Source organism: Theropithecus gelada, chromosome 12 (genome assembly GCF_003255815.1).
Source record: "Theropithecus gelada isolate Dixy chromosome 12, Tgel_1.0, whole genome shotgun sequence".
NCBI lineage: Eukaryota > Metazoa > Chordata > Mammalia > Primates > Cercopithecidae > Theropithecus > Theropithecus gelada.
This window is the reverse complement of record NC_037680.1, coordinates 83,542,868-83,569,777: the sequence shown is the minus strand read 5'-3', so window position 1 is coordinate 83,569,777 and position 26,910 is coordinate 83,542,868. Positions and strand designations below refer to the sequence as shown.

General features: G+C 38.1%; 1 protein-coding gene across 3 annotated transcripts; it reads right to left on the bottom strand.

The window, feature by feature from the left end:
- Window positions 1–1,990: 1,990 nt before the first annotated feature.
- FASTKD2 (FAST kinase domains 2) lies at window positions 1,991–26,866 on the bottom strand. Of its 3 annotated transcripts, XM_025405255.1 has the most exons (12): window positions 26,811–26,866; window positions 24,998–25,825; window positions 21,921–22,024; window positions 21,118–21,226; window positions 20,409–20,532; window positions 20,114–20,253; window positions 18,053–18,225; window positions 7,564–7,730; window positions 6,313–6,534; window positions 5,586–5,670; window positions 3,812–3,926; window positions 2,556–2,819 (listed from the first exon to the last, which is right to left on the bottom strand). In XM_025405255.1, the coding sequence occupies exons 2-12, from the start codon at window positions 25,724–25,726 to the stop codon at window positions 2,703–2,705; spliced, it is 2,085 nt and encodes a 694-aa protein (XP_025261040.1). In that variant the 5' UTR covers window positions 25,727–25,825; window positions 26,811–26,866; the 3' UTR covers window positions 2,556–2,702. The 3 variants fall into 3 exon arrangements, 1 of the variants encoding a protein (XP_025261040.1); XR_003122193.1 differs by lacking the exon at window positions 26,811–26,866 and having other exon boundaries at window positions 1,991–2,819; window positions 3,812–3,921; window positions 24,998–25,726; XR_003122192.1 differs by lacking the exon at window positions 26,811–26,866 and having other exon boundaries at window positions 2,741–2,819; window positions 3,812–3,924; window positions 24,998–25,726.
- Between the last annotated feature and the right edge of the window lie 44 nt (window positions 26,867–26,910).

The window sequence follows — 26,910 nt, the reverse complement described above, 5'->3', positions numbered from 1 at the left end:
AGGCTAGGGTGCAGTGGCCGGATCTCAGCTCACTGCAAGCTCCACCTCCCGGGTTTACGCCATTCTCCTGCCTCAGCCTCCCGAGTAGCTGGGACTACAGGCGCCCGCCACCTCGCCTGGCTAGTTTTTTGTATTTTTTAGTAGAGATGGGGTTTCACCGTGTTAGCCAGGATGGTCTCGATCTCCTGACCTCGTGATCCACCCGTCTCGGCCTCCCAAAGTGCTGGGATTACAGGCTTGAGCCACCGTGCCCGGCCCCTAATACTTTTTCTATGTGTGCCATAGATCAGTGGTTTTTAGAGGACAGAGGAAAAAGCAAAGACAGAGGAATCTTTTAGAGGTGATAGATATATTCATTATCTTGATCGTGGTTTCACAGGTGTGTGTATGTGTGTGTATGTCAAAACTGATCTAATTGTACACTTTAAATATATGCAGTTTACTATATGTCAATTATACTTTAATAAAGCCATTTTTTAAATTATGGGAGAAGAAAACTCCACAAAGTACATTCCAGAAAGGTATTAATTTACAGTCTACCAACAGCTTATGCAAGTGCTTGCCTCATTACACCTTCGTCAGCACTGTAATTCTTAAAAGAAAAAAAAAAAACACTGCTAATTTGAAAGGCAAAACCATCTCATCTGTTTGAATGTGGATGTCTTTAAAAGAACTTTTTTCATGTTCATCAGCTCTTTGCCCCTTTCTCTTTCATTGCCACAAAGCAATGAAGAATGCTAACACTAGAATGCTAGTAAAAGAGGGATGCCTTTTTATCTGCCAGGTTAACTATAACAAACTGAAAATTACTACCCTAAAAAGTGGTCATAAATATTCACAAATTTGTCAAATCCTTTGAAGAGGAGTCATAATTAGCCACCCAAAACTAATGCACACTCAACATTTAAAGAAAAAAACCTTAGTTTCTTTAATAACAGAATATTTGCATCTTGTTCTGAAGCTTATGAGGTTAAATCACTTGGCCAAGTGTACAAAACCAGAGGTTGTCCAATCTGGAACCAGAAGCCTGATCTCCCGGGACACAAGCTGAAGAGCAGGCAAGGATGAAATGATGTGGAAACCAATGGCACAGTTGAGACTTCAGGAAAAGAAAATTCTTTGAGCCTTATCTTCCTCATCCATAAAATGAGGAAAGTAACAATTAAATAATCACTACATTTCCTTTCAACCTTTTCTAAATGCAAGCTGGATAAATTGATACAACCTGGCAGCTGTTGTCATATTCTTATAGTTTTTGCATTTTCTTTTTTTTTTTTTTGAGACGAAGTCTCGCTCTGTCATCAGGCTGGAGTGCAGTGGTGCCATCTTGGCTCACTGCAATCTCTGCCTCCCGGGTTCAAGCGATTCCCCTGCCTCAGCCTCCCAAGTAGCTGGGACTACAGGCATGTACCACCACGCCTGGCTAATTTTTTGTATTTTAGTAGAGATGCAGTTTCACCATGTTGGAGGATGGTCTTGATCTCCTGACCTCATGATCTGCCCACTTCGGCCTCCCAAAGTGCTGGGATTACAGGCGTGAGCCACCGCGCCTGCCCCAGTTTTTGTATTTTCTTACAGGCCCATGTCAGCTCACATTCAAACTCTAGCCCTCCCCTACTCTGTGTAGCCTTGGGCAAATGACCTATCCTGATTTTAGAGATGAGGAAATGAAGACACAGAGGGAATCATAATAGTAGCTACACCTCAAAGGGTTCAGATCATGAAAAGACAGCACACAAATGAATACTTAGCAGTGCTTGTCAAATACTAAGATGTCTAGTAATTGCATGTCTGTGTACTTGGGGGTAGAATAACACCAACTTGCAAAACCACGCTGTAAGTTCCACAAGAGACCACACCTACTCATCACTATATCCCCAGCGAGACACATACCAGGTAGACAGGCATACTGAACAAAGTAGTTGAATTTGGACAAATATTTGAACAAAGAATGAACACACATAATTGAAAAAAGAGTCCTCAGGTCTGATTCACAACACAATTCCGCTATGTATTTAATTTAAAAGACTTCATGAAATTGTGGGACGGGTGAGGGGGAAAAAAGAAAGAGAAAGGAAGGACCCAACAACAGCAAGACTCCTTGCCATCTACACATTATCTCATCCGTGTTTCTCTTATTGTAACCCATGAAATATCTCTACCTGCGGTGCTTATTACAAATACAAATACCATCCTCATTCATTTTCAACAGGCTACCTCACTAATTCTTACACACTCGACAACTTCAGAACCTAGTCCAATTATTATTTGGCCAATGCTTGAAAATGATTTAAAGGCATAACCCCAAGTCTTAGGAATAGCTGAGAGCAGGAGCATCAATATTCAGATTCCAAACACAAGGACTACTCAAATCAACCTGCCTGTGACCCCTCACAACTAAGAAACCAGTTTTTAATAGATCAAAGATGAAAAGGTGAAATGTACAGCTCACAAATTTCTCAAATATCTGGGCACTAGAGGGAATAAGTGTGGTTGGAAAAATAACCCTTCTGGAATTTTCTCAGCATATTTTAAAATGGCAGTAACAACATTTCTTCCATTCTTAAAATTAATTTTAATAGTGAACTGAGGTAAGTTTTTTTGTCTTAGCAGAGAGGTTAATACCACTGACAACTGAATTGTCGTCTTTATTATTTTTACAAATGCATGTCTCCTAATATGAAAGGTTGATTTTCACTTGATTATGTGCTTTGCAAATTTACAGCAGCAACAGGAAGAGCTTCTACTGAATAGATTTTAGTCTTCAAAAATGTGATTGCATCTTCCATCTCTAGTTTGTCCATCTCCCAGTTATTGACCTTACCAAAGAAAGAGGAAAACAATCAGTTTGTGAGACGATGCTAACATAAGAGCTAGTTTAGAGATCCAAACATAGTAAATAACATGAGGAAAATAGCTTTATGAAAGTAAATGTGACCTTATAACTACTCATATTTTAAAGGCATAATAAGACTACATGTTAAGGTTTAAGAAAGCTTTAACTGTGAAAATTATACAAATTTTAAAGGTCTTCTAAATGGTGCAAAAATTGCTTTCTTGAGAAAATCTTCCTTAGAATATACATAATCAGCAATATAAAAAACAAAGTCTTAAATAGTAGCCCACTAAGAGAAAGGAGTCATCTTAATCTCAATAGTCCACACGTAATCCATTTCTAGATACTGAAGTATAATAATAGATTTGGAATGTTTACATCTTACATTATGCGCAGGACCAAATGAGTGGCATTTAGATAGATTCCAACAGCAACATATATATAAATGTATTTGTAAGGTTCCTGCTACCTAGAAACATCTGAAGAGGCTGTTCAAGAGAAGTTGTGGTGTACAAAATAAAATTGAAGCGTAAGAGGGAAGAGAAAGACCCATCCGCTTAGACCCATCCAGCCTTTTCTGGCAACAAACATCCTGTAACAGCTTCACACAGGCCATGAAAACAAAGGTTTAACATCTTTCCTTCCCTTATTCAAGATAACCTGGAAATTAAATATGGTTTTGTGTGTCTTAAATATGAAAATATATTATTTGCATTCTTCCTCTTAGCAGAAAAGGATTAAAGCTGACCAAAACAACATTTGTAAAAGCTCTAATAATGCCAGTAATCAGCTGAGCAGAACCCAAATCGTGTACTAGCAATGTTCTTTTTCAAAGAAACAGTAACTAAAGCACTTATTCCAATAATGCTGACAATTCCTCTAATCCTAGTAACCAGTCTCAACCACAGGATTCCTGGCAGCTGTTAGAATGTACATCAGTAATTAAAGAATATTTCATTTGCATTTTTTTCTTACCAAGATCACATGAAAACCCATTGCATTCAAATGCCGCATTTTCATAGCAAGGAATCCTCTGGGATGGCTTGAACCCAAACAATAAGCAGATCTAGAAACACATAGCACAGCTACTCTGAAAACAAAAATAAACAAAACAAGAACAGTTATCGATATTACCATTTAGTCTTGCTACATTCCTGTTCTTTGGAGATTTCCAAGTTGAGCTCTCCACTGACCACAATCCTCGATATTCCTGTCTTAGTCCTTCACTTCTCTTACTTGGCCTCTGCAGATATTCCACTATACAAGGCTACTTTATAAACCAAAAATATACAACATTGTACACAGTTACCTCTCAGTTCCCTTTAAGGATGGCTACATTTTTGAAGCGGAAAATTTTCAGATATGAAAGCACCAATTTTAAGGGTTTTCTATGCAGTGCTGATTTCTGATCTCAGTATAATTATTTATTCTACCAGTAGTAGTAATGGTGTAAATAATACCAAGCAGTAAATGCTCTTCTTGCATATATTATCTCTCAGAGAAAGCAGCATGTAAAAAACAGAATTAGGAGTTTAAATACAAGAAAGAAAACACCAAGAGAAAGGCAAGACTGTTAAAAAAATAAAATCTGTAAATATAACAAAAATGTGGAAGGTGTAATTTGTTTTTTCATTGTTTCTGGCACTTTGGAAATACTAAGTTCACTGGGAGAAAAAAAGAAAAAAAAAAGACATTTATATCCTTACTGCCTTCACCTATACTCTGGCTGTTATATGACAAATTTTATGTCTTTAAAGGAATGCTCACATTCTTCACTTCTCATGACTTTATGCTGAGAACAACTGTTATTTTATTATGCCAGAATAGTGGAGTACCTGAAAAAGAAAAGTGATCTTGGAATGAGGTCAGAGAGAAAGCCTCTTCTGAGGGGAGATGGGTAGCATTGATAGGAAAGACAGCAGTTGAAAAGATGGCCAAGAAATAAGCTAGATGCATTCAGAAAGAGGTGAGTCACAGAACTGTGTGTGAATGAAGAGGGATGGGCAGATAAGAGTTTGGATCCCTACAGATTTTTTTCTGTATGTTTCTATCGTACTTATGTGTGTGTGTGTCCAGTGGAGTAACAGGAGATCTAAGTCCCTTGGGGCCAGGATCCATGTAGCAGAGCCTTTACATAAAGGGTAACTGGCCCACGGGTGTGTGCAATGATGGCATGATCTTACGCATCTACTGAAGAGGCAGGATGTTCTCTCATGGTATAGCATCCGATTTCTCCCCAGAGACACTCTATTTGTAATGTGTGAGCCAAGGAAACAACTTAGGATTAGCTTCAATGTGCTCTGACCCATAGAAATACAGTTTAATTGAAAAACTACAGTTTCTCTACCTCTGGAAAAGTCTTGGTGGTAGAGCAAAATATTGATTGGGTATTTCTGTAGAAGCCTCAAGTCTTTATTCTTTATGATCACTATTATATTATCTTGTCCAAAGTTTACAGTGCATTGATAGTTTCAATTATATTAATATTGTTTTATTGAACTGTAGCTTCAAAACTTAATTTTAAAAAGTCTGTCTCATTAAATGGTCCCACTGAAGTCCACTGTATTCAACCATAATGTCCACATTGACACTTTCTAAGGAATACACTGATGGATGAGAAGTCTCTTGGTGTGCTGCAGGCTCCATACAAACATCAAGTCTTAGCTTTACTACCGCTATTTAATGTCAAGTCTTTTATAATTAGGATTTAAATTCGGAAAACCCAGCAAATGAAATATATATAAGCAACCTTTGAATATCTGTAGCAGAAGCTGTATCCACATCAGAAAATGGAAGCACTTGATTCCTGTTAGTGTCCATTCTGATTTCAAAATCTGAAAGGAAAGAATTGATATTAATTTTTCAAACATTGCTCCAAGTGACTTTCTTTTTTTTTTTTTTTTTGAGATGCGGTCTCACTCTGTCATCCAGGCTGGAGTGCAGTAGTATGATCTCAGCTCACTGCAGCAACTTCCCAGGTTCAAGCAATTCTTCCACCCCAGCCTCTTGAGTAGCTGGGACTACAGGGACATGCTATCATGCCCATCTAATTTTTGTATTTTTTTGGTAGAGACAGGATTTTACCATGTTGGTCAGGCTGGTCTCGAACTCCTGAGCTCCAGTGATCCGCCTGCCTCAGCCTCTCCACATGCTACCGCGTGTGCCACCGCGACCAGCCCCAAGTGATTTTCTGTTTCAAAATGTTTAATAGTACTACCAATAATGATAATAGCAGTAGCTAAAATATACTGAGAGCTAACCATGTGTCAGATACTAGTCTCGGGATTTTAGACACATAAAAATGTGTAGAATTTCATTTACTGGTCACAAGAATTTTATGAGGCAACAATCAGGCCAGTTCCACAGGCAATGCTGCACTACACTAAACTGCTGCCGCAAATACTTATTTTTTTTATCTGAAAAAAAAGGGAAAATAAATACAATAAAATGAAAGGAAATCATATAATGTCCCATACCAATATGATAACTGTGTGGCAAGTGCACATCTTTTGAGAAGTATCCTTCACCTCCCAGAAGGCTGCTCAGCACCTCTGCCACCTTGGCATTTGGATGTGACGGTGGCAGCTCCCGCGGAAGCTGTGGGAGTGACAAGGCTATGTCCTTGAGATAAACAGTATCATCAAGTTTTAGACAAGTATCCAAAATATGCAGCTTGTGAACATTCTTCTTCATGTCATCTAAAAGATAAAAAAGAGAGTATATCATTAAGAAGAAATAAATGCAACATTAAAAAACTATATTAATATATATTTAGTAATAGATATAAAATTTTATATATATATATATATAAATGCACTTGTATTTCTAATGATCTCTTTCTTATCACAAGGACCCTTTCTGTGTCTCCCCAGTTTCCACAGGGTCTAAGTCAAAGCCCTGCACTTGATAATGTTTTAAGGCCTCAAATATCTTTAGGGGTCATTTAGTCTAAACTCCTCAATTTATAGATAAGGAAATGCCCAGGAATGTTAAAAAGCCTCGTGATTAGTTAAGGCAAAGTTGGAACTAGAATCCAGGTTTTCGGGGTTCAAGGCTGTTTCTCCATTATTACACTGCCTGAAAAATCAGCACGTGGTATTGACTGACTCTTCGTAACTCAACTTTGGAATTTTATAACATTTTTTTTTTTTAATTCTGAACTACTCTATTCTCAGACACATCCTCAAATTTTGTACATCTACCTGGATATTGTTTTGCCTTATTTAATATTAAAGACTAAAAGTCAACAGTTAATTTGGTTCCAAGAGTAAATGAACTAATCAATTTGGTGGCTATTTGGTTTCTTGATCTAACAGGTGTTCCCTCATCACAGGCCAGGAGTGACTAAGTGTTTGCAGCTGCAAAAGTTGACTTAGGTTGGCTTCAAATGTGGTAAGAAAGGATTAGGAATTACAAACAGCTCTGATCAAAGATAAAGAACAACCTGAACAGTTAGCCTTTGTATAGATTGATAGAGTGTAAATAAAAGGAATAATGATGCATTTCTTATTATTTTTTTCTACATGTAGGACTGGTCATTAAAGAAGGGTCTGTAGGTTTGTTGCTTTGAAGCACTATCCTTTGACTTCACCATTGTCAGCCCTTTCCCAGTAACACCTGCTTTGCAAATTTCAACTAACGCTGCTCCAACTAAGACCCCATTCAGAGTCATATGGTAGCTAGTGGTAGTGTCTTATTTTGGTCACAATTCTGCAGTAACATCCTACCTGATGTCAGCAGCTCACTGATGACGTCTTTTTGCAGAAGCTGATTAAAAGGAGCCAGGGGAAAGTAATTCATCAAGCAAAATGAATACACTGCATCCAATAAGTTTTCAGAAGAAACAGAGTGAAGATAACCAGTCAGAGCACTAGCCATAACTTCCAGGAACTGTCTGAGGAACAAAGAAAAGTCAGTTTCCCAACATATACAGAAGGCCAATATCTTTAAGGATTCCAGAGAAAAGAGATAAGAAGATCAGGCTTGCAAGTAAGTATCCATACATCGTTCTGGACAGTTGGTTATCTCATAATAAGTATATGCATTCAATAAATATTGGCTATTGCTATATGTCTTGCATGAGAAACATTTTATAGACTTTAACTCACTTAACTCACACTAAAAAACTCTATGGGTATTACTATCATTCTCCTCATTTAAAAAAATGGGTAAACAGGCTTAGAGGTTGAGTAACTTGTCTAAGAACACACAGACAAGGAAGTAGCAAAGGCAGTATTAGAACACAAGGTGTCAGGCTCCAGAACCTTTTCATAATTATGCTAGGTTTTCTATAATGCCTGAACCACCACTACAGTTTTATAACCAACTAAAATTATCTAGCTCTCAATACTATGGGTTAAAAGAACTACAAGCTTAATCCTACCACCCAGAGCTAATTAATGTTACAAAGTATAACAATGTGGTTAAGCACAAATGAAGACAGAAAAGATCAAAATCAGGTGCAGTCGCTGGGCCAGAGTGACACCACTAATAAATGGTAGCTACCCTTTGAACATATGCCAATCTGACTCTCAGGGCATATGATACATATAGTTATGTAAGAAAAGAAATACACACAAAGTACTGTGATCCCGCAAAGAAAATAAACAGAAGCTTTTGGGAGAAGAAGTTGAATAGGTGGAAAAGATGGAATAAGGGAAGAAGATCTGAGCAGAGCCCTGAAAGCGCATGCTACTTGCCTGATAGTGAGCAACTGGTGAGATGAAGGTACAGAGGAGTGATTCTTAACAGCCGGGGCAAATATGCCTGGACGCAAGCTCTTGTTAACATTGAGACTGAAATCAACTGAGAGGTCCATGGGTAGGGGTAGAAGGGTTGGGGAGGATGAAGGGCTGTGATAAGGCCAGGAAAACTGCAGGAATTGCGATGAAATGGGAGGAATATAACAGATCATACACACAACAGCAAGGCAGCACTTCTGAAATTGGTAACTGATTGCTTTTGGAATACGCAGTGGGAGGTGGGGGCAGGGGATGGTGTGGACGAGGAAGTTGGGAGCCTGGGTAGTGATCCCCTCTCTGGTCTTCTCTTGCCGTACTCCTCACCCTGTACCTCATGCTGCGTGCTGTTCCCTGCACGTGCTCTGCTGTTTCCTTCCTCCAGGCCTTGCGTATAGAGGGCCTTTCACTTGGAATATTCATTCCTGCTTATCTTTCCATGGTAAACCCCCATCTCTCCATCTTTTAAGATCAGTTCAGATACCATCTCCTCCAGGCAACACTGCCTGATATGCCCTGACCCTCCTCTTCACCAGGCTGGCATCCTGACATATCCCTCCTCTATTTCCAAATATCCTCGATGATATGGTTTGGCTGTGTCCCCACCCAAATCTCATCTTGAATTGCAGCTCCCATAATTCCCTTGCATTGTGAGGGACTCAGTGGGAGACAGCTGAATCATGGGGGTGGTTTCCCCCATACTCTTCTTGTGGTAGTCAGTAAGTCTCACGAGATCTGATAGTTTTATAAGGGGAAACCCCTTTTGCTTGGCTCTCTCTTGTCTGCTGCCCTGTGAGAAGTGCCTTTTACCTTCCGCCATGATTGTAGGACCTCCCCAGCCATGTGGAACTGTGAGTCCATTAAACCTCTCTCTTTTGTACATTGCCCAGTCTTGGGTATGTCTTTATCAGCTGCATGAAAACAGACTAATATGCTAGATCACTCGAATTTTCATGCTATATTTAATCGCCAATTTACATATCTACCTTACCCATTACACAGAATCCTCTGGCAAGAAGGACTGTCTTATTCATCTTTCTTCTAAGTGTCCAGGTGCTTGGCAAATGCTGACTAAATGAACAAATAAACTTAGATGAGGAAGACAGGAGGAGGAACTTGTCATTGGAAAAGGATGAGTCAAGAAAAATGAGGTGACTTCCAGAATTACTGAACTTGAGACACTTTTGGGATGTGCAGTGACCATATGCAACCCACAGAGACTCAGGTCTGGAGTTCAGGAGCACACTAATGACCACAGATGCAAATGTGGGATTATCTATAAGGTGGTAAATACAGATTAAGAAAAGAAGAAACCAAAGGACCAAAACAACAGAGCTTAAATGTTAAATAGTTCTTCCTTGGGTTCCAAGCCCAGCAAGATACTCTGGATTTAACACACCCTCTCCCCCATGGGCCATCAAAAATGAAATAATGATTACTGTATAGCATGTGGATATACAATAAGCTAAGCCAGATTTCCTACCACTCTCCTATCTAATCCATCTCTTCTAGTCAATTCTCTTCCCAAATACTTTGAGTTATTCTGCTTCCAAAACCTTTGCCACTCCAGCCTAAGTTGCCATCTTCCTTTCTCCTTCCTCCATAAAGCACTTACTTGGTGCCCACCGTGTACTGCCTTCCTCTGGATATACAAGAGAGTTGTTTTGGTCAGTGGTCTAGGAAGAACAGGGAATACAAACTTCTTTTTTTATAGCCCTCAAAATACCAAATCCAGGCAACTGTACATTCATGAGCATTCAGGAAATGGTGACTAATTAATCTTGCTGTATCTGCCATATTGCCCCTACTTTTCCTTTGGAGAAATGCTGAGGTGTGAGGCTTAGAATTAGGTAGGGGTTTCTCAATCTCAGCACTACTGACATCTGGGGCTGGATAATTCCTTATTGTGAGGGGTTATCTTGCGCATAGTAGGATGTTAGTGACACCCCTGGCCTCTATCCACCAGAGGCCAGTAGCACATACCTCCCTCCTGTTGTGACAACTAAAAACCGTCTCCATACATTGCCAAATATCCCCTGGGAGGCAAAATCATCCGTGTTTGAGAACCACTAGGTTAAATGAAAGCAGAATAGACAGACAAAAAGACAAATTCATGATTCTCCTCCTGTACTAATTCTACTACTGCCATTTTATTAAATGTCTCAGCCTTTGTTACTTTTGTTATCCCCCCACCTATTTCCAACATAACAATTTTGTTGGAACAAGTTATCTCTTGGATTGCCTAGAGTCACGTGAAAAACTCTTACCTGCCCAGTACTTACTCTCTTAATCCCTCTGGGCCTGTTTCTGGAGTTTTAATTACCACTTAGCTTGATATTATTTGTCTAGAAAGAGCAAGGCATCAACGGGAGCCAGCCTCAGAAGAAAATCAAGCCAGGGGAGTATAGGGAGGTTGAATGTGGGGGATATTTTTCAACCTTTATTAAATGTCTACTCTTTGGCAGGTCCTGTACTAAGTTCAGAAAAACAGGCAGCTGGGTCTGACTCTGGAGAGCTTACCAACTGAGGAGCAGAGAGATTTACTGCCACAACAAATGATGTGACACTTGTCATATCTTACCCAATCTCTGGTGGAGACTTGACTACAACTTTGTTGTCAAGGCTCCACCAGAGATTGGGTAAGACATGACAAGCACAGGGACCCTGATGGGAACAATTAGGGAAGACACAGAAAATGCAGTATGAGCTGAGTCTGTCCATTCAATGGACAGTACAGTGGGAAGCTGCTTTTTAGTTGGCCTGACACCACTTCATTGATTAACTGCCCTTAAGGGATGGGCATTTGACCCAAACTCAGTCAATCAGATGTTCTCTTTTAGAAATCTAAATCTGGAGGGAAAACTAAAAGGAAAGCAAGCAGCTGGAGTCAAGTCATTTGATGGCAAACAGATGGCCTGTGCATCTTGCCACTGAGACCTTCAAAACTGCCCTAGTTTGTTACCCCAATGCCTCTGTGACCTACACTCTAATTTTTTTCAAATCTAAAAATTACTATGTGCTGGGCATTGTCATAAGAACTTGACACAGATTAACTCATTTAATCCTAGTAACAACCCAGTGAGATTAGACACAGCTCATCTCCATTTTATTAAGTGAACAAACTGAGGCACAGATAAGTAATTTGCCAAAAGCCAAGCAGCTAACAAATGGCAATGACGAAACTCAAACCTAGGCAAGACTCAAACCTAGCTCTAGAGTCCATGCTTTTAATCACTCTTTTAACAAATGATATTTTATATGCTTTTCTGATTTTTAATGAACCGTGAGTGATCCAAAGAGTAAGAAAAGATGTTCTGGGTAGAAAGCAGAGGTATGAAAGAAGCTGGCATGTTTGAGGAATTACTGTATTTAATAATAGAAATGCATGGCTATGGTTAAAATGAAAAGAATAGAAAGCAGCAGCTTGAGACCAAATGGATAGTTAAGGTCAAAACTGAACTACAAGAAGGTCCAGCTCTCACAGCTTCTCAGAATCATTGATTTAACAAGGACACATAGACAAAAATACCTTATGAAAAGTCCAGAAACCAATTAAGAGATTGTCATACTCCAGACAAGAACAAAACCAAGAAGAGTTGCACTGCAACAGGTTAGAAGGACATTTTACCCAGGTTAGCCCCTCTCCAAAGCCAGCATAGCTTAGCACCAGAGAAATCACCTTGGCCTAGGACTTCTCCCTTGGAGGAAGAGAACAGAGTGTGCAACCAACATTTGGCTTTTTCGGTGTGCTGCCCTAGGGGCTGATTTCCATCTCAACTCACATGGAATACTAACAAAACCAGCAGGGTTCAGATGACTGAGGGCAGTTAAGAACAAAGGAAAAGGGGTGGACAGCTTCCTGCACCCAAATCTCACCTCAAATTTTAATCCCCACATTTTGAGGGAGAGACCTGGTGGGAGGTGACTGGATCATGGGGGCAGTTTCCCCATGCTGTTCTCGTAATAGTGAGGGAGTTCTCACAAGAGCTGATGGCTTAAAGTGTGGCACTTCCTTGCCCTTTCTCTTGCTCTCCTGTCACCTTGTGAAGGTGACTGCTTCCCCTTTGCCTTCCACCATAATTATAAGTCTCCTGAGGCCTCCCCAGTTATGTGGAACTGTTGGTCAATTAAACCTCTTTTCTTTATAAATTACACAGTCTTAGGTAGTATAGCAACGTGAGAATAGACTAATACATTCCCCAGTTAAAAGACACAAAATGGCTGAATGGATTAAAAAAAAAAGACCAAACTGTAACTTGTCTACAAGATACTCACTTTAGATTCAAGGACATACACATAATTTGATAGTGAAGAAATGGATAAAGATATTCCATGCAAATGGTAACCAAAAGACAGCAAAGGTAGCCATACTTATATCAGACAAAATACACTTTAAGTTAAACATTGTCACAAGGACAAACAAGGTCATTATATAATGATAAAAGGGCCAATTCATCAGAAAAATAGATCTGAAGGGAAAAATAGATGATACAATAATAGTAGGAAACTTCAATAACCCCACTTTCAGTAATTTATAGACCATCCAGACCGAAATCAAAGAAAACAAAGAAAGAACACTATAGATCAGTGGTCCCAACCTTTTTGGCACTGGTTTTATGGAAGACAATTTTTCCACAGACTGGGGATGCTGGGGGTGTTTCATAAGGCATTAGATTCTCATAAGGAGCACGCAACCTAGAGCCTTCACATACGCAGTTCACAATAGGGTTCATGCTCCTATGAGAATCTAATGCCATGGTTGATCTGACAGAACTCAGGCAGTAATGCTCACCCGCCACTCACCTCCTGCTGTGCAGCCAAGTTCCTAACAGGCCACAGACTGGTACCAGTCCATGGCCTGGGGGCTGGGGACCCCTGCTACAGATTAAATGGCTGTAACAGACACATACAGAACATTCCAGCCAACAGCACCAGAACACACATTTTCCTCAAGTGCACACAGATCATTATCAAGGACAGACACTATATGTTAGGTCACAAAACAAGTCATAACAAATTTAGGAAAACTGAAATCAGACCAAGTATCCTTTCAGATCACAAAGAAATACAATTAGAAATCAACAGAGGGAAAACTAGAAAATTCACAAATATGTGGAAATTAAACAATACACTCTTGAACAACCAATGTTAAAGAAGAAATCAAATGGGAAATTAGAAAATATTTCAAGACAAATAAAATTGAAAACATAACATACCCAAAATGATGGGATGCAGAAAAAGCAGTACTAACAAGAAAACTTATAGCAATAAACACCTATCTTAGAAAAAAGAAAGGTATCAAAAAAACTCCTAAATTTACACCTCAAAGAACTGAAATAAGACAAATTAACTAGGCCCATAGTTAGCAGAAGGAAGGAAATAATGAAGATTAGAACAGAAATAAATAAAATAGACAATAAAAAGTAGAAAAAATCAATAAAATGAAGACTTGGTTTTATGAAAGATGAACAAAATTGACAAACCTTTAGCTAGACTGACAAAAAAAGAAAGAAGACTCAAATAAATAAGAGACGAACAAAACATTTTAACTAGAAGTAAAAACCAATGCCACAGAAATAAAAAAGGCTCATAAGAGACTATTATGAACAACTTTATGCCAACAAATTGGATAATCAAGAAGAAATGAATAAATTCCTAGAAAAATACAACCTACCAAGACTGAATTATAAAGAAATAGAAAATCTAAACAAACCAATAATGAATAAGGAAATTTAATCAGTAATCAAAAACTTCCCAACAATGAAAAAGGCCAGGACTAGATGGTTTCATTGCTGAATTCTATCAAACATTGTGAGAAGAATTAACAACCTTCTAATGTGCTTAAATTTTTCCAAACACCTGAAGACAGAGAACTCATTTTATGAGGCCAGCATTACCCTGATACCAAAGCCAGACACATGCATTATGACACAAGAAAGCTACAGGTCAATATCCCTGATGAACACAGATGTAAAAATCCTCAACAAAATATTAGGACTAGAAGGATCATTCACCACGAATAAAAGGGATTTATCCCTGGGAGGCAAAGACGGTTCAGTATACGCAAGTCAATTAATGAGATACACCACATTAACAGAATAAAGGAGAAAAATCATATGACCATCTAATCAGATGCAGAAAAGCCATTTGATGAAATTCAACAACATTTCATGTTAAGGGCTCTCAACAAATTAGTTATAGAAGAAATGTGCCTCACCATAAGTAAGATCATATATGAATAACCATAGCTAACATCATATTGGATGATGAAAAACAAATATTTTCTTCTAAGACCAGGAACAAGACAAGGATGCCTACTCTCATCACTTCTATTCAACAAGGTACTGAAAATCTTAGCCAGAGTAATTGTGCAAACAAAAGAAAAAGAAAGAAAAAACAACCAAATCAGAAAGGAAGCAGTAAAAATATCTGCTGCGTTCCTATACACTTAAAACAAACTATTCAAAAAGGAAATTGGGAAAACAATCTTGTTTATAGTAGTATCAAAAAGCATAAAATCTTAGGAATAAACTTTTTTTTTTTTTTTTTTTTTTTGAGACAGTCTTGCTCTGTCTCCCAGGCTGGAGTGCAGTGGCCGGATCTCCGCTCACTGCAAGCTCTGCCTCCCGGGTTCACGTCATTCTCCTGCCTCAGCCTCCCGAGTAGCTGGGACTACAGGCGCCCACCACATCGCCCGGCTAGTTTTTTGTATTTTTTAGTAGAGACGGGGTTTCACCATGTTAGCCAGGATGGTCTTGATCTCCTGACCTCGTGATCCACCCGTCTCGGCCTCCCAAAGTGCTGGGATTACAGGCTTGAGCCACCGCGCCCGGCAGGAATAAACTTAATCAAGGAGGTGAAAGACTTGTATACTGAAAACTACAAAAAAATGGATGAAAAAAATTAAAGACACAAATAAATGGAAGGACAGTCTGCGCTCATGGATTGAAAGACTTAATACTGTTAAAATGTCCATATTAACCCAGGCAGTCTACAGATTCAGTGCAATCTCTATCAAAATTCCAATGGCATTTTTTTTTACAGAAATAGAAAAAAAAATCTTAAAATTCATATAGGACCACAAAGGGATCTGAACTGCCAAAGCAATTTTGAAAAAGAACAGAGCTAGAAGTATCACATGTTCTGATTTCAAAATATATTACAAAGCTACAGTAATTAAAACAGTATGGTACCGGCATAAAAAAGACAAAGCTGCCAAGACTACACATAGTAAAAGAATATGCTCTTCAACAAAAGGTGTTGGGAAAACTGGATATCCACATGGAAAAGAATGAAAATTGGAACCTTATTTTGTAACACACACAAAAATCAACTCAAAATGGATTAAAGATTTAAACATAAGACCTAAAACTATAAAATTCCTAGAAGAAAATGTGTAGGAGAAGCCTCATGGCATTGATTTAGTTAGGCAATGATTTTTTTGGATATGATACCAAAAGTGCAAGCAACAAAAGCAGAAACAGACAAGGAGAACTATATCAAACTAAAAAGCTGCACAGCAAAGGAAACAGTTAACAAAGTGAAAAAGCAACCTACAGAATGGGAGAAAATATTTGCAAACCATACATATGATAAGGAGTTATTATCCAAAATATATAAGGAACTCCTGTAACTCATATATTTATGCTTATTGCTATAAGTTTATATAAAACTTAATGCTATAAGTTTTCTTATTAGTACCGCTTTTTCTGCATCCCATAATATATATATTTCATATATATTATAGTATGTTTATATATTATAACATACTGTAACTCAATAGCAAAAATAATAATATGATTTAAAAATAGGTAAAGGACTTAAATATTTCTCCAAAAAGGACATACAAATGGCCAATAGGTATGTGAAAACATGGTCAACATCACCAATCATCAGGGAAATGCAAATCAAAACCACAATGAGATATCACTTTACACCTGTTAGGATGGCCATTATCAAAAAAACAAAACAAAACAAAACAAAATATAACAAGTGTTGGAGAAGATGTGTAAAAACTGGAACCCTTGCACAATGTTGATAGGAATACAAAATGGTGCATGGAAAACAATATGAAGGTTCCTTGAAAAATGTAAAAGTAGAACTACCACCTAGTAAAGAAAAGCCCAGGACCCAACTGTGTCACTGCTGAATTCTACCAAACATTTAAGGAAGAACTAATACCAATCCTACTCAAACTATTCCAAAAAGCAGGGAAGGAGGGAATACTTCCAAACTCATTCTACAAGTCCAGTATTACCCTGATACCAAAATCAGACAAAAACACATAAACAAACAAACAAACAAACAAAAAACTACAGCGCAATATCTTTGATGAAGATTGATGCAAAAATCCTCAAAAAAATACTAGCAAACCAAATTCAATAATACATTCGAAAGATTATTCATTATGACCAAGTGGGATTTATCTCTGGGATGCAAGGATGGTTCAACATATGCAAATCAATCAATATGATACATCATATCAACAGAATAAAGGATAAAAACCATATGATCATTTCAACTGATGCTAAAAAAAAAAAAAGCATTTGGTAAAAGTAGAACCCTTGGTAAAAGCAGAATCCCTGTATGATCCAGGGATTTCACTTGTGGATATATTTCAATTCATAAGAATTGAAATAAGACTCTCAAAGAGACATCTGCACTCCCATGTTAACTGCAGCATTGTTTGCAATAGCCAAGATAGGGAAACAACCTAAACGTCCATCAACAGATGAATGGATAAAGAAAATGTGATATATACATATAATGGAATATTATTCAGCCTTAGAAGGAAATCCTGCCATATGCTACAACATGGATCAACTTGATGGGCATTATGCTAACTGAAATAGGCTAGTCATAGAAGGACAAATACCACATGACTCTGCTTATATAAAGTATCTAAAAAGGTCAGTCATAGAAACAGAGATTATAATGTTGGTTGTCAAGGGTGAGGAAAGGGGGAAATAGGGGAGTTGCTATTTAACAGGCATAAAGTTTCAGCTATGCAAGATGATTAAGTTCTAGAGATCCACTGTACAATATCATTATCTATATTGTTAATAATAAAGTCAGCAATATCGTACTGTACACTTTAAAATTTACTAAATGTTCTTACCATAATAAAAAAATCAAAAATTTTAAAAGACAGATTTTTCAATTTTTTAATAAAATTAAACTGAACTATGAACTCAGGAGCTGAGAGGATAAGCTGGGAGGGTTTGAAATGAAAACTCCCATGATGAATTAACTCATATATTATAAAGAACAAAGAAACAAACAAGACAAAGGGCAGCAAATATAAAATAAAATTTTGTTTAACTTCATAAATGAGTAAGGAACACTATGTTTTATTTATTGGCATGGATGATGACTAGGGGTGTGTTCACTTGTAATAATTCATTAAGTTTATGATTTATAACCTTTTCTATAAGTTATACGGCAATAAAAAAGGTAAAAAAAAAAACCAAGTACATACTCTTTGTTCTGGCATTTGTAGACATGATTGAGAGAAGAATAAGTATGAAGAATAGATAGAATGTTTTTCATGTTTAGGGATTCAGGATCTTCTACTATTCTCTTCATAAACAGGTCCATTAAACCAACATGTCGAAAGCCAAGGTTTTCAAATAAAATGAGGATAAAAAGAACCTTAAAAAGAGAAAATTGAGGGAAAACTCTTTAATAATTACAGTACGCTAATAGTAATTTTTTAGATCTCAAAAAATCTAAGCAGCAATTCAACTGTCCTGATCAACAGAATATATCCTGAAACAGAATATTTCCCTGAAAAGGAACAATTATCTTTTCCCTCACAAAATCTGTTCTATTAATTCTTGAATTGGGTACCAAGTTAATAAGCAATCTTTTTACAAGCTGAGAAGCTGGACATACAATGATTTCTATATTTCCATCTGATTTAAAAATAAATCTTTTCCTACATGCTTTTCATATAACAGATCTGAAAAGTACTTTTAAATATGCCTTTTCTGAAGGTTTTCAAAATGACCAACTCAATCTTGAACTCCTCGCATTTCCAAACTTAAATGCTTCCTAGATTCTAACATGTAAGACATAACCCCAAAATTTCTATATTTAACATTAATAAGTGAAAATGGAACTGAAACATTATGATTAAAATAAACTTTGAAGTTCACCTCCAATTTCCTTCTCAATCTTTCTTACTTAGGATTACTTCTCTTTCCATAACCAATTTCCACAGTAAACTCAGTATTTACCTTACTCTCCAAAATAAACTGAACCTAGAGATCTAACAGTTATCACCTATTTCATTGAAAAAGAAGTTTTTACCAGCTGCTTCATTAAATGTTTATATTCTTAACAGAGCTCCTGATTTTAAAGGCTTTTACTCTGGATAAGACAATGGATGTGATCATTAAGTAGTGACATTTTATTCTTCAAAAACCATAAGCCTGTCACATCACCCATCTTTATTATTCAAAATCTAACAAGAACAAAGTATAAACATGGAAATGATGCTAAATATCTAACAAAAGTACCATAAAACCCTTTTTTCTTTTTTCTTTTTTTTTCTGAGACGGAGTTTTGATTTTTGTTGCCCAGGGTGGAGTGCAGTGGCGCGATCTCAGCTCATTGCAACCTCCCCAGGTTCAAGTGGTCCTCCTGCCTCAGCGCCCCTAGTAGCTGGGATGACAGGGACACGCCACCATACCCAGCTAATTTTTGTATTTTTAGTAGAGATGGGGTTTCACCATGTTGGCCAGGCTGGTCTCGAACTCCTGACCTCAAGTGATCTACCTGCCTCGGCCTCCCAAAGTGCTGGGATTACAGGCGTGAGCCACTGCGCCTGGCCCATACAACCCTTTAAAACCAAATAGAAGAGCAAATTTTTGTTTCAAATAGAAAGATGACCAAAAGATAGAATAGTATACAGATGGTCCTTGACTTATGGTGGGGTATATCCCAATAAACTCACCATAAACTGAAAATATTTTAAGTCAAAATGCATTTAATACATCCAACTTACTGAACATCATAGCTTAGCCTAGCCTACCTTAAACATGCTTAGAACACTTACATTCACCTATAGTTGGGCAAAATGAGTTAACAAAAAGCCTATATTATAATAAAAGTGTTGAGTATCTCATGTAGTTTATTGAATACAACATGCCTTGTTTATCCTCACGATTGTGCAGCTGATTGGGAGCTGCGACTTGCTGCCACTGCCCAGCATGAAAAGAGAGTATAATATAACATATCACTAACCCAGGAAAACATCAAAATTCAAAGTATGGTTTCTACTGAATGCGTATTGCTTTTGCAACATCAAAAAGTCAAAAAATATTAAGTCAAGCCATCCTAAGTTGGGGACTATTCATATTAGCAAGTAGCCCCCAGACAAGAATAAGGAGCAAAGTTTTCAAAAGTCAATAGAGCACTGGAATATTTTGGTATCTTAACTACTATAAAGGTGAAAGAGAAATACTTAAAATGCTAAATTAATTAGTATGTGTTTTAGAAGTTTGTGAGGCTGATTCTAAATTGTTAACGTACTCACTTTTTTCAACTTCCAGATGTCGAAAGTTGCAGCCACATAATCTGCGAGTCCATTCAAGAGATCTAAATTATAGTATTGGAGGTCTTTGCAGGACTGCAATATGTTGATTATTATTTTTGAAGGACACCCATGGATATTATCTTGAAGAATGAGTTAAATAAACAAAAATTACCAGATTGTTTTGAATACAACATGCTTTATTCTTTTTTCCATATAAAAGTTAAGTTTTTAAAACAAAAATAGTCTAAAACAGCAGCTCAGGTGTTACAAATTATGAAAGAAAAATTCCCCTTACCTAGGACCACCTTACTGCATTCATTCAGGAGTATAAGAGATCGGTGATTCATGGCAGCTAGTACCTCAAACATGCGCTGGCTATTCAAAAGAGAAAATCTGTGTAATTCCCTCAAGGCTTTCATCTAAAGAAAAACAAACTTTAATTTAATTTACTATGTGTGGCAAAATAAATTAAACTTTTACTTTTATTGAGATAGGGTCTTGCGCTGTCACCCAGGTTGGAGCCTCAACCTCCCAGGCTCAAGTGATCCTCCTGCCTCGGCCTCCCATGTAGCTGGGACTACAGGCATGCACCGCCATGCCTGGCTAATTCTTTGATTTTTTTTTTTTTTTTTTTTTTTTCAGAGACAGGGTCTTGCTCAGTTACCCAGGCTTGTCCCAAACTCCTGGGATCAAGAGATCTCCCTGCCCTTGACATCCCAAAGTGCTGGGATTACAGGTGTGAGCCACCATGTCTGGCCTAAACTTTTATTTTTAAATAAAAAGGATGAAGTTTGGGTAATATGACCCAGACAAATAGATAAATAAATATACATGTATATATACAGATAAATAAATATAAGGGTACTTCTATTCATTCACTTTAGCGAAGCTAAACCTAAAAGCCCAGCAATGCCCCTCTAGAAAATTGACTTCAGGCGGTAATAAAAGGTTATAAGAAATAATTTTTTCAAATCTCATCCACTAGAGAAAATTCACGTGTTTACCTCCAGTTTCCTCTTAAGAGCAATTGGTGCATCTTTACCAATGCACTTCATCACAACTTGTAATGTGAAGACATCTTCTATTTTCCAAACTTGCTGATCAACTAGTATTCTGTTATCAAACACAATAAATATTAAAATCATAGAATCTTCAAAGCAGAAGAAAAATCTTAAAATTTTATTTGGTCCAGCCCCTTCTTACAGGCAAGGATTATGAAGCCCAGAGAAATGATCTACCTGCCCGAGAGAGTGTAAGTAGTTAAAGATCGAGAACCAATCTATTAATAGCGCTATTTTCTCTCACATTGTTGTACTCTCTTTACTAATGAACAAATTATGTCAGGAGATTATAGTAACATATCCTAAGCATAGTCAATGTAAAAGGGAATTAAGTGTTATTCTCACTAATCTATGACATTAGATCATTTCAATCAATTTTATAAATTCCTTTTCAAGCTGGGCCAGTGTCAACCCTCACATAGTCCCCGAATAACTACTATCTGAATTAAATATACATATCAATTCTCCTCCTACCCCACATCAGTACTATGTTTTAAAATAAATTAATTTAGATTTCAATGTTACTCACATCTTTGTTATTATGGACCCTAAAAGAAATATTTCCAGCCTTATGTCATCCAGAGTCAGGATTTTAAGCTTAATAAGGCATGAAAGACTGTAACTACCAACAAAGCCTTCCCAACTTCTCCCCTCAAGAAAGCAGTTTAGTTTTCATCTCAATTTTTTATTCCAGATATAAGAGGAACAAAGAAAACCACATGCAGAAAGCATAAGAGAGTTCTCACCTGAATCCCATTTGTAGAACATGAACATTCTTGCATGGCTCCATTACCTCCAAAACACTTGACAAAACTGAAAGGCATATCTCATCACACTCATTGATACGTTCCTATTGAAATAGAATTTCAAAAACACAGTAAACTATCTCACCCAAGCAAAACCCCTGAACTGATGTACTGAATAAAAGGATTGAGTATCAAACCAACAATTCTTACAGTCAGTCCACAATAAACAGCATCTTTGGGAAATAAAAAGTCATACTTACTGAATTTTCCAGCTAACTGATACACATCCTTTTATGCATCAACACTTTTTTACCTTCACCATTATCACTGAAAACACATTTGATATTTATTATATTCCACTACTTCTGAAACAACTTTTATTAAACATTATTGTTACCTCTTCTTGTAATTACAAAGGTTATCACAAAGGCAAAAACAGTTAAAGTGCAGGAATATAAGAACTACTGAGGTACAGCAGGTAACTAGCCCGTCTCTAAAGATCCTTAAATGGTTGTGCCCTTACAATTTCCCTAGATCCTTTCCTGGGTATCAAGCTGAAACTTTAGTTGTGAATCTTCTAATTCACATCTCCTGCCACATTCTACTACCGCTACCTGGGTCTCAAGGGAAGCTTATACCCCACGGATTCTTCTTTCAGGTCCCTTTACTTAGGGTACTAAGTTTGATTCCAGAAATAATAGTGGGCATAATTTGGAAAGTGAATAGTAACAACACAGCATAACTAGTAGTACTGTACAGTTTAATCACAACTAGTCTATACACCTCACAAAAGATCACATCTGAGGAAACTTAGCCTGAAGAGAGAGATGTTCTTTTGCTAACATTACATAACCAACAAATCACAAAGTCTTAAGTCAGAACCAGGTAATAATAAGAAATGGTTATCATTAGAAGAAAAAAAAGGTGTCTTTCCTATGAAAGGGTTCCCTTAACAATTTTACAGCATTCCATCAATATCTACTATGAAAGAAAAGACCACTTGTCTATGTGTTTGAAGCGCAAATTCCCTGATGGCACACTGTCCTTTCACCTCTAAAATGTCTTTACATTATTCCCACAGGTCAGTGAGACACCATCATCCATACAGATGTTTTGACTACAAAAACCTACTACTCCGGCCGGGCGCGGTGGCTCAAGCCTGTAATCCCAGCACTTTGGGAGGCCGAGACGGGCGGATCACAAGGTCAGGAGATTGAGACCATCCTGGCTAACATGGTGAAACCCCGTCTCTACTAAAAATACAAAAAATTAGCCGGGCGAGGTGGCGGGCGCCTGTAGTCCCAGCTACTCAGGAGGCTGAGGCAGGAGAATGGCGTAAACCCGGGAGGCAGAGCTTGCAGTGAGCTGAGATCCGGCCACTGCACTCCAGCCTGGGCGACAGAGCGAGACTCCGTCTCAAAAAAAAAAAAAAAAACCTACTACTCATACCTCACCAACAAAGATGTCATCCCGATGTGAATATCTGTCCAAAATCTAGTGAGAGTATCACTGACCAGGTAAGGTGATTTATTATAGTCACTTTTAAATAACTACATAGGAACTAATACACAGCCTACAAATAAACAGGGATATTCTGTGGTCTAAACAAATACACACACATACATACTAAATAAAAATTAGTTAGTCCTTAAGGACATATGGAAATCACAGTAATGTAAAAAGTTAAAAACTTTCCCATAGCTATGAACCCAATTCTTGAATTCTATAGCAAGATAGGATATATGCCAGATTATCCCCAAGAAATTCCTGTCTTTTAAAAAATTATTATTATTATTTTCAGACAGGGTCTGGTTCTGTCACCCAATCATGGCTCATGGCAACTTCAACCTCCCAGGTTCAAGCGATACTCCCACCTCAGCCTCCAAAGTAGCTGGGACCACAGGCGAGTACATCACGCCCAGCTAATTTTTGTATTTTTTGTAGAGATGGAGTCCTCCTATGTTGCCCAGGTTGGTCTCAAACTCCTGGGCTCAAGAGATCCTCCTGCCTTGGCCTCCCAAAGTGCTGGGATTACAGGCATGAGCCAGCACACCTGGCTAAAAAATTACTTCATTAACATTGAGTTTATAAGTCAGCAGTGTACTCTTAAAACATAAATGATTAACAAGCTAATCCTTCCTTCCTTACATTTAACATTGAGTTTATAAGTCAGCAGTGTACTCTTAAAACATAAATGATTAACAAGCTAATCCTTCCTTCCTTACATTTGGCACCATTTCAGTGACATTAAACAGGACACTGGCATTCCTGCTTTAGACTAAAAATGGCTCCCTCCATCCAATATCAACCTTCTTCCAATCCATTTTCCACTCACTCAGTGATCTAAAATACAAATTTGAGCACGTCAACCCATTGCTTAAAATTCTTCAATGGACTCCCATTGCCTACAGGATGAATGCATACTCCTTAGCTAGCCGTAAGAGGCTCTTTATGATTTGGTTCCTATTTTTCTAGCCTCTTGTTCTGCCCCAAGCCTCTTGCCCCTCACTCCTCGCCTTTGATCACCATGTACAAAACTTGTTCCCACCCCCACAAACATACAACTCCATCATTCTGTGCTTCGGCTACACCAAACTACTTTCAGCTCTTCAAATTCGCCAAACTTTTCCTCTGGGAATGGTAGGGCATGCAATCCTCTCTACTTGAAACACCATCCTCTTCACTATCATTCTGCTTATCAGTCTGAGCATCATCTACTGGGCCTGAATTCCAATTCTACCATGGACTAAATTCTCTTCCTTCCCCTTCCCTTCTCTCCTTCTTCAACTACCCAGGCTTTCTTTGTATATCTTGCATCTCTCCTCATTTTAGTTTCTTCACCACTACTTAACCCTGGGGATGGTAAATGCGGAAGGCTTTCATAAATTTCCATAGCAAAAGGAAGAAAATAACTAGCTAACTTAAGGCCTCTAAATCATATAATATATGTGCAGAAATAAATATAAAGGAAACTACCATTCGATAGTCTCTTTTAAGGAGGCTACCTATCTATTTCCCTTCGTTCTTTCAAAATACTCTAAACCAAGTAAATGTATGAAATCTCCTTTTTATTTTACCTGGGTCACCCTCAGCAAAGTCTGTACCAAAAGAGTGTTCTGAGGGATTCCAAGCTTCACTATAGCGTAAAGACTGAACAGTAGGTACTTATACTGTATGATCTTGGCTTCTCTCATCATATGTTCACAGAGCTGATTAAATGCAGGGTGGCTAAACATCAGTCGTTTTTCAAAGCGCTTCTGGTCATCAGACAGTCTTTTGGCAATTGTCCACATTGCTGTGAAATAGTTGCTACTAGGAAATGTAGGCGCTTTTGCAAATGCATCTAACACATCACTCAGCGAATTACATTCTTCAGACAGTTTTCTACTGCTGATACGGTTTGGTTTTGTTTCCTTGGTAAGAACATCTTCACTGGAGACTTCATGATGAAGGTTTACTTTCTTCAATCCATCATTAGATTTATCAACAGAGACAAGAGAATGCTTTGAGTCAAGAAACGGTCTTTTAGCATAAAGCAGTCTGTCAATTCTAAGGGCAGTTACAGTGCTTATGCCCTTTGTTTGAAAGCCAACATCTGATTTTAAAATGAATGCATCCTGAAAGAGATATCTAAAGGTATCAGTTGATCGCATTCTGTTATGAAAGTTATTTAAAATGTTCCAGTTTGAATGAACTATTTTTGGTTTGCAAAGTCCTAAAGGATATAGCCTCATAGTTCTGCTTGTTGGAACTAATATACTAAATTGTCTAAGGTTCCATAAAAAGGAGCCTGCTTTGTTATTCATTTTGCTCTCCACTGAAACACTTCCAAACGGCTTTAAAGTTGTCAATATGAAACCAGCGTCGCTTCTACTAGTGAAAAATAACACGTGCTGTGGTTTTTCCTGTAGGGGAAGAAGTAATTAAAAGAACAAAAATTAAAACAAAACTTTTACTTAAAGATATGAAATGCATTTGACAGAAGAGAAAATGGGGAACCTATAGGGCCATTAAAGATTTACATAAAATGGTAAAAGTATTTTTATCAAAATGGGCTCCCACCAATCTACCACAATGTGTCCAGTTTCAAAGAAGTCAGCTCACTTTGGAAGTAGTCATTGTATTAATGAGATTTTTCTGGTGCAAAAGCGTTCCATAAAGCTTTCTCTGTAGGAGAGATTTTTGTGGCATTGTTATGGAAATGTCCTCAGTGAAAATTACGGGATCAACATTGATAGATCATTTTCTTTTATCTTTTTCTTTTTTTTTTGAGACAGAGTCTTGCTCTGTCGCCCAGGCTGGAGTGCAGTGGCGCGATCTTGGCTCACTGCAACCTGCACCTCCCAGGTTCAAGCAATTCTCCTGTCTCAGCCTCCCAAGTAAGCTGGGATTACAGGCGTGTGCCACCACACCCGGCTAATTTTTGTATTTTCTGTAGAGACGTAGCTTCACCATGTTGGTCAGGCTGGTCCGGAACTCCTGACCTCAGGTGATCCACCCGCCTCGGCCTCCCAAAGTGCTGGGATTACAGGCGTGAGTCACCGCGACCGGCCGATAGATCATTTTCAACATGACGATTTAGCAACGGCGAACCCAGATCATCAAGGATAGGGACTTGGGCAGGTAGAACGGCTCAGCAGAAGAAGCAGAAAACGAAAGAGATGTCTGCATGTGGCCTGCGCTTAGGACCAAGATCTTGTACAACCAGCCAGCCTCACCAGACCCCAGAACCAACTTCAAGAGCCTTTCCTTCCGCAGCTGGGCCGCCCAGCATTAACCCACCTCCTTTAAACTTAATTTCGGGACAACTCCTGAGATCTTTCTCCGCGAAGTAAAAAGTCTAGGATGTGATACAGGCAACCGCTGAGCCCATGCTCGTCCTCCACTCACCTTAGAGTACAACCCCGTGGCTACGTACAGGAGCGGCCATGACAGCGTCCCCGAGAAGCTGCGCGTCTCACGAGATCTTACGGATTCCCTCAAAGGTCAA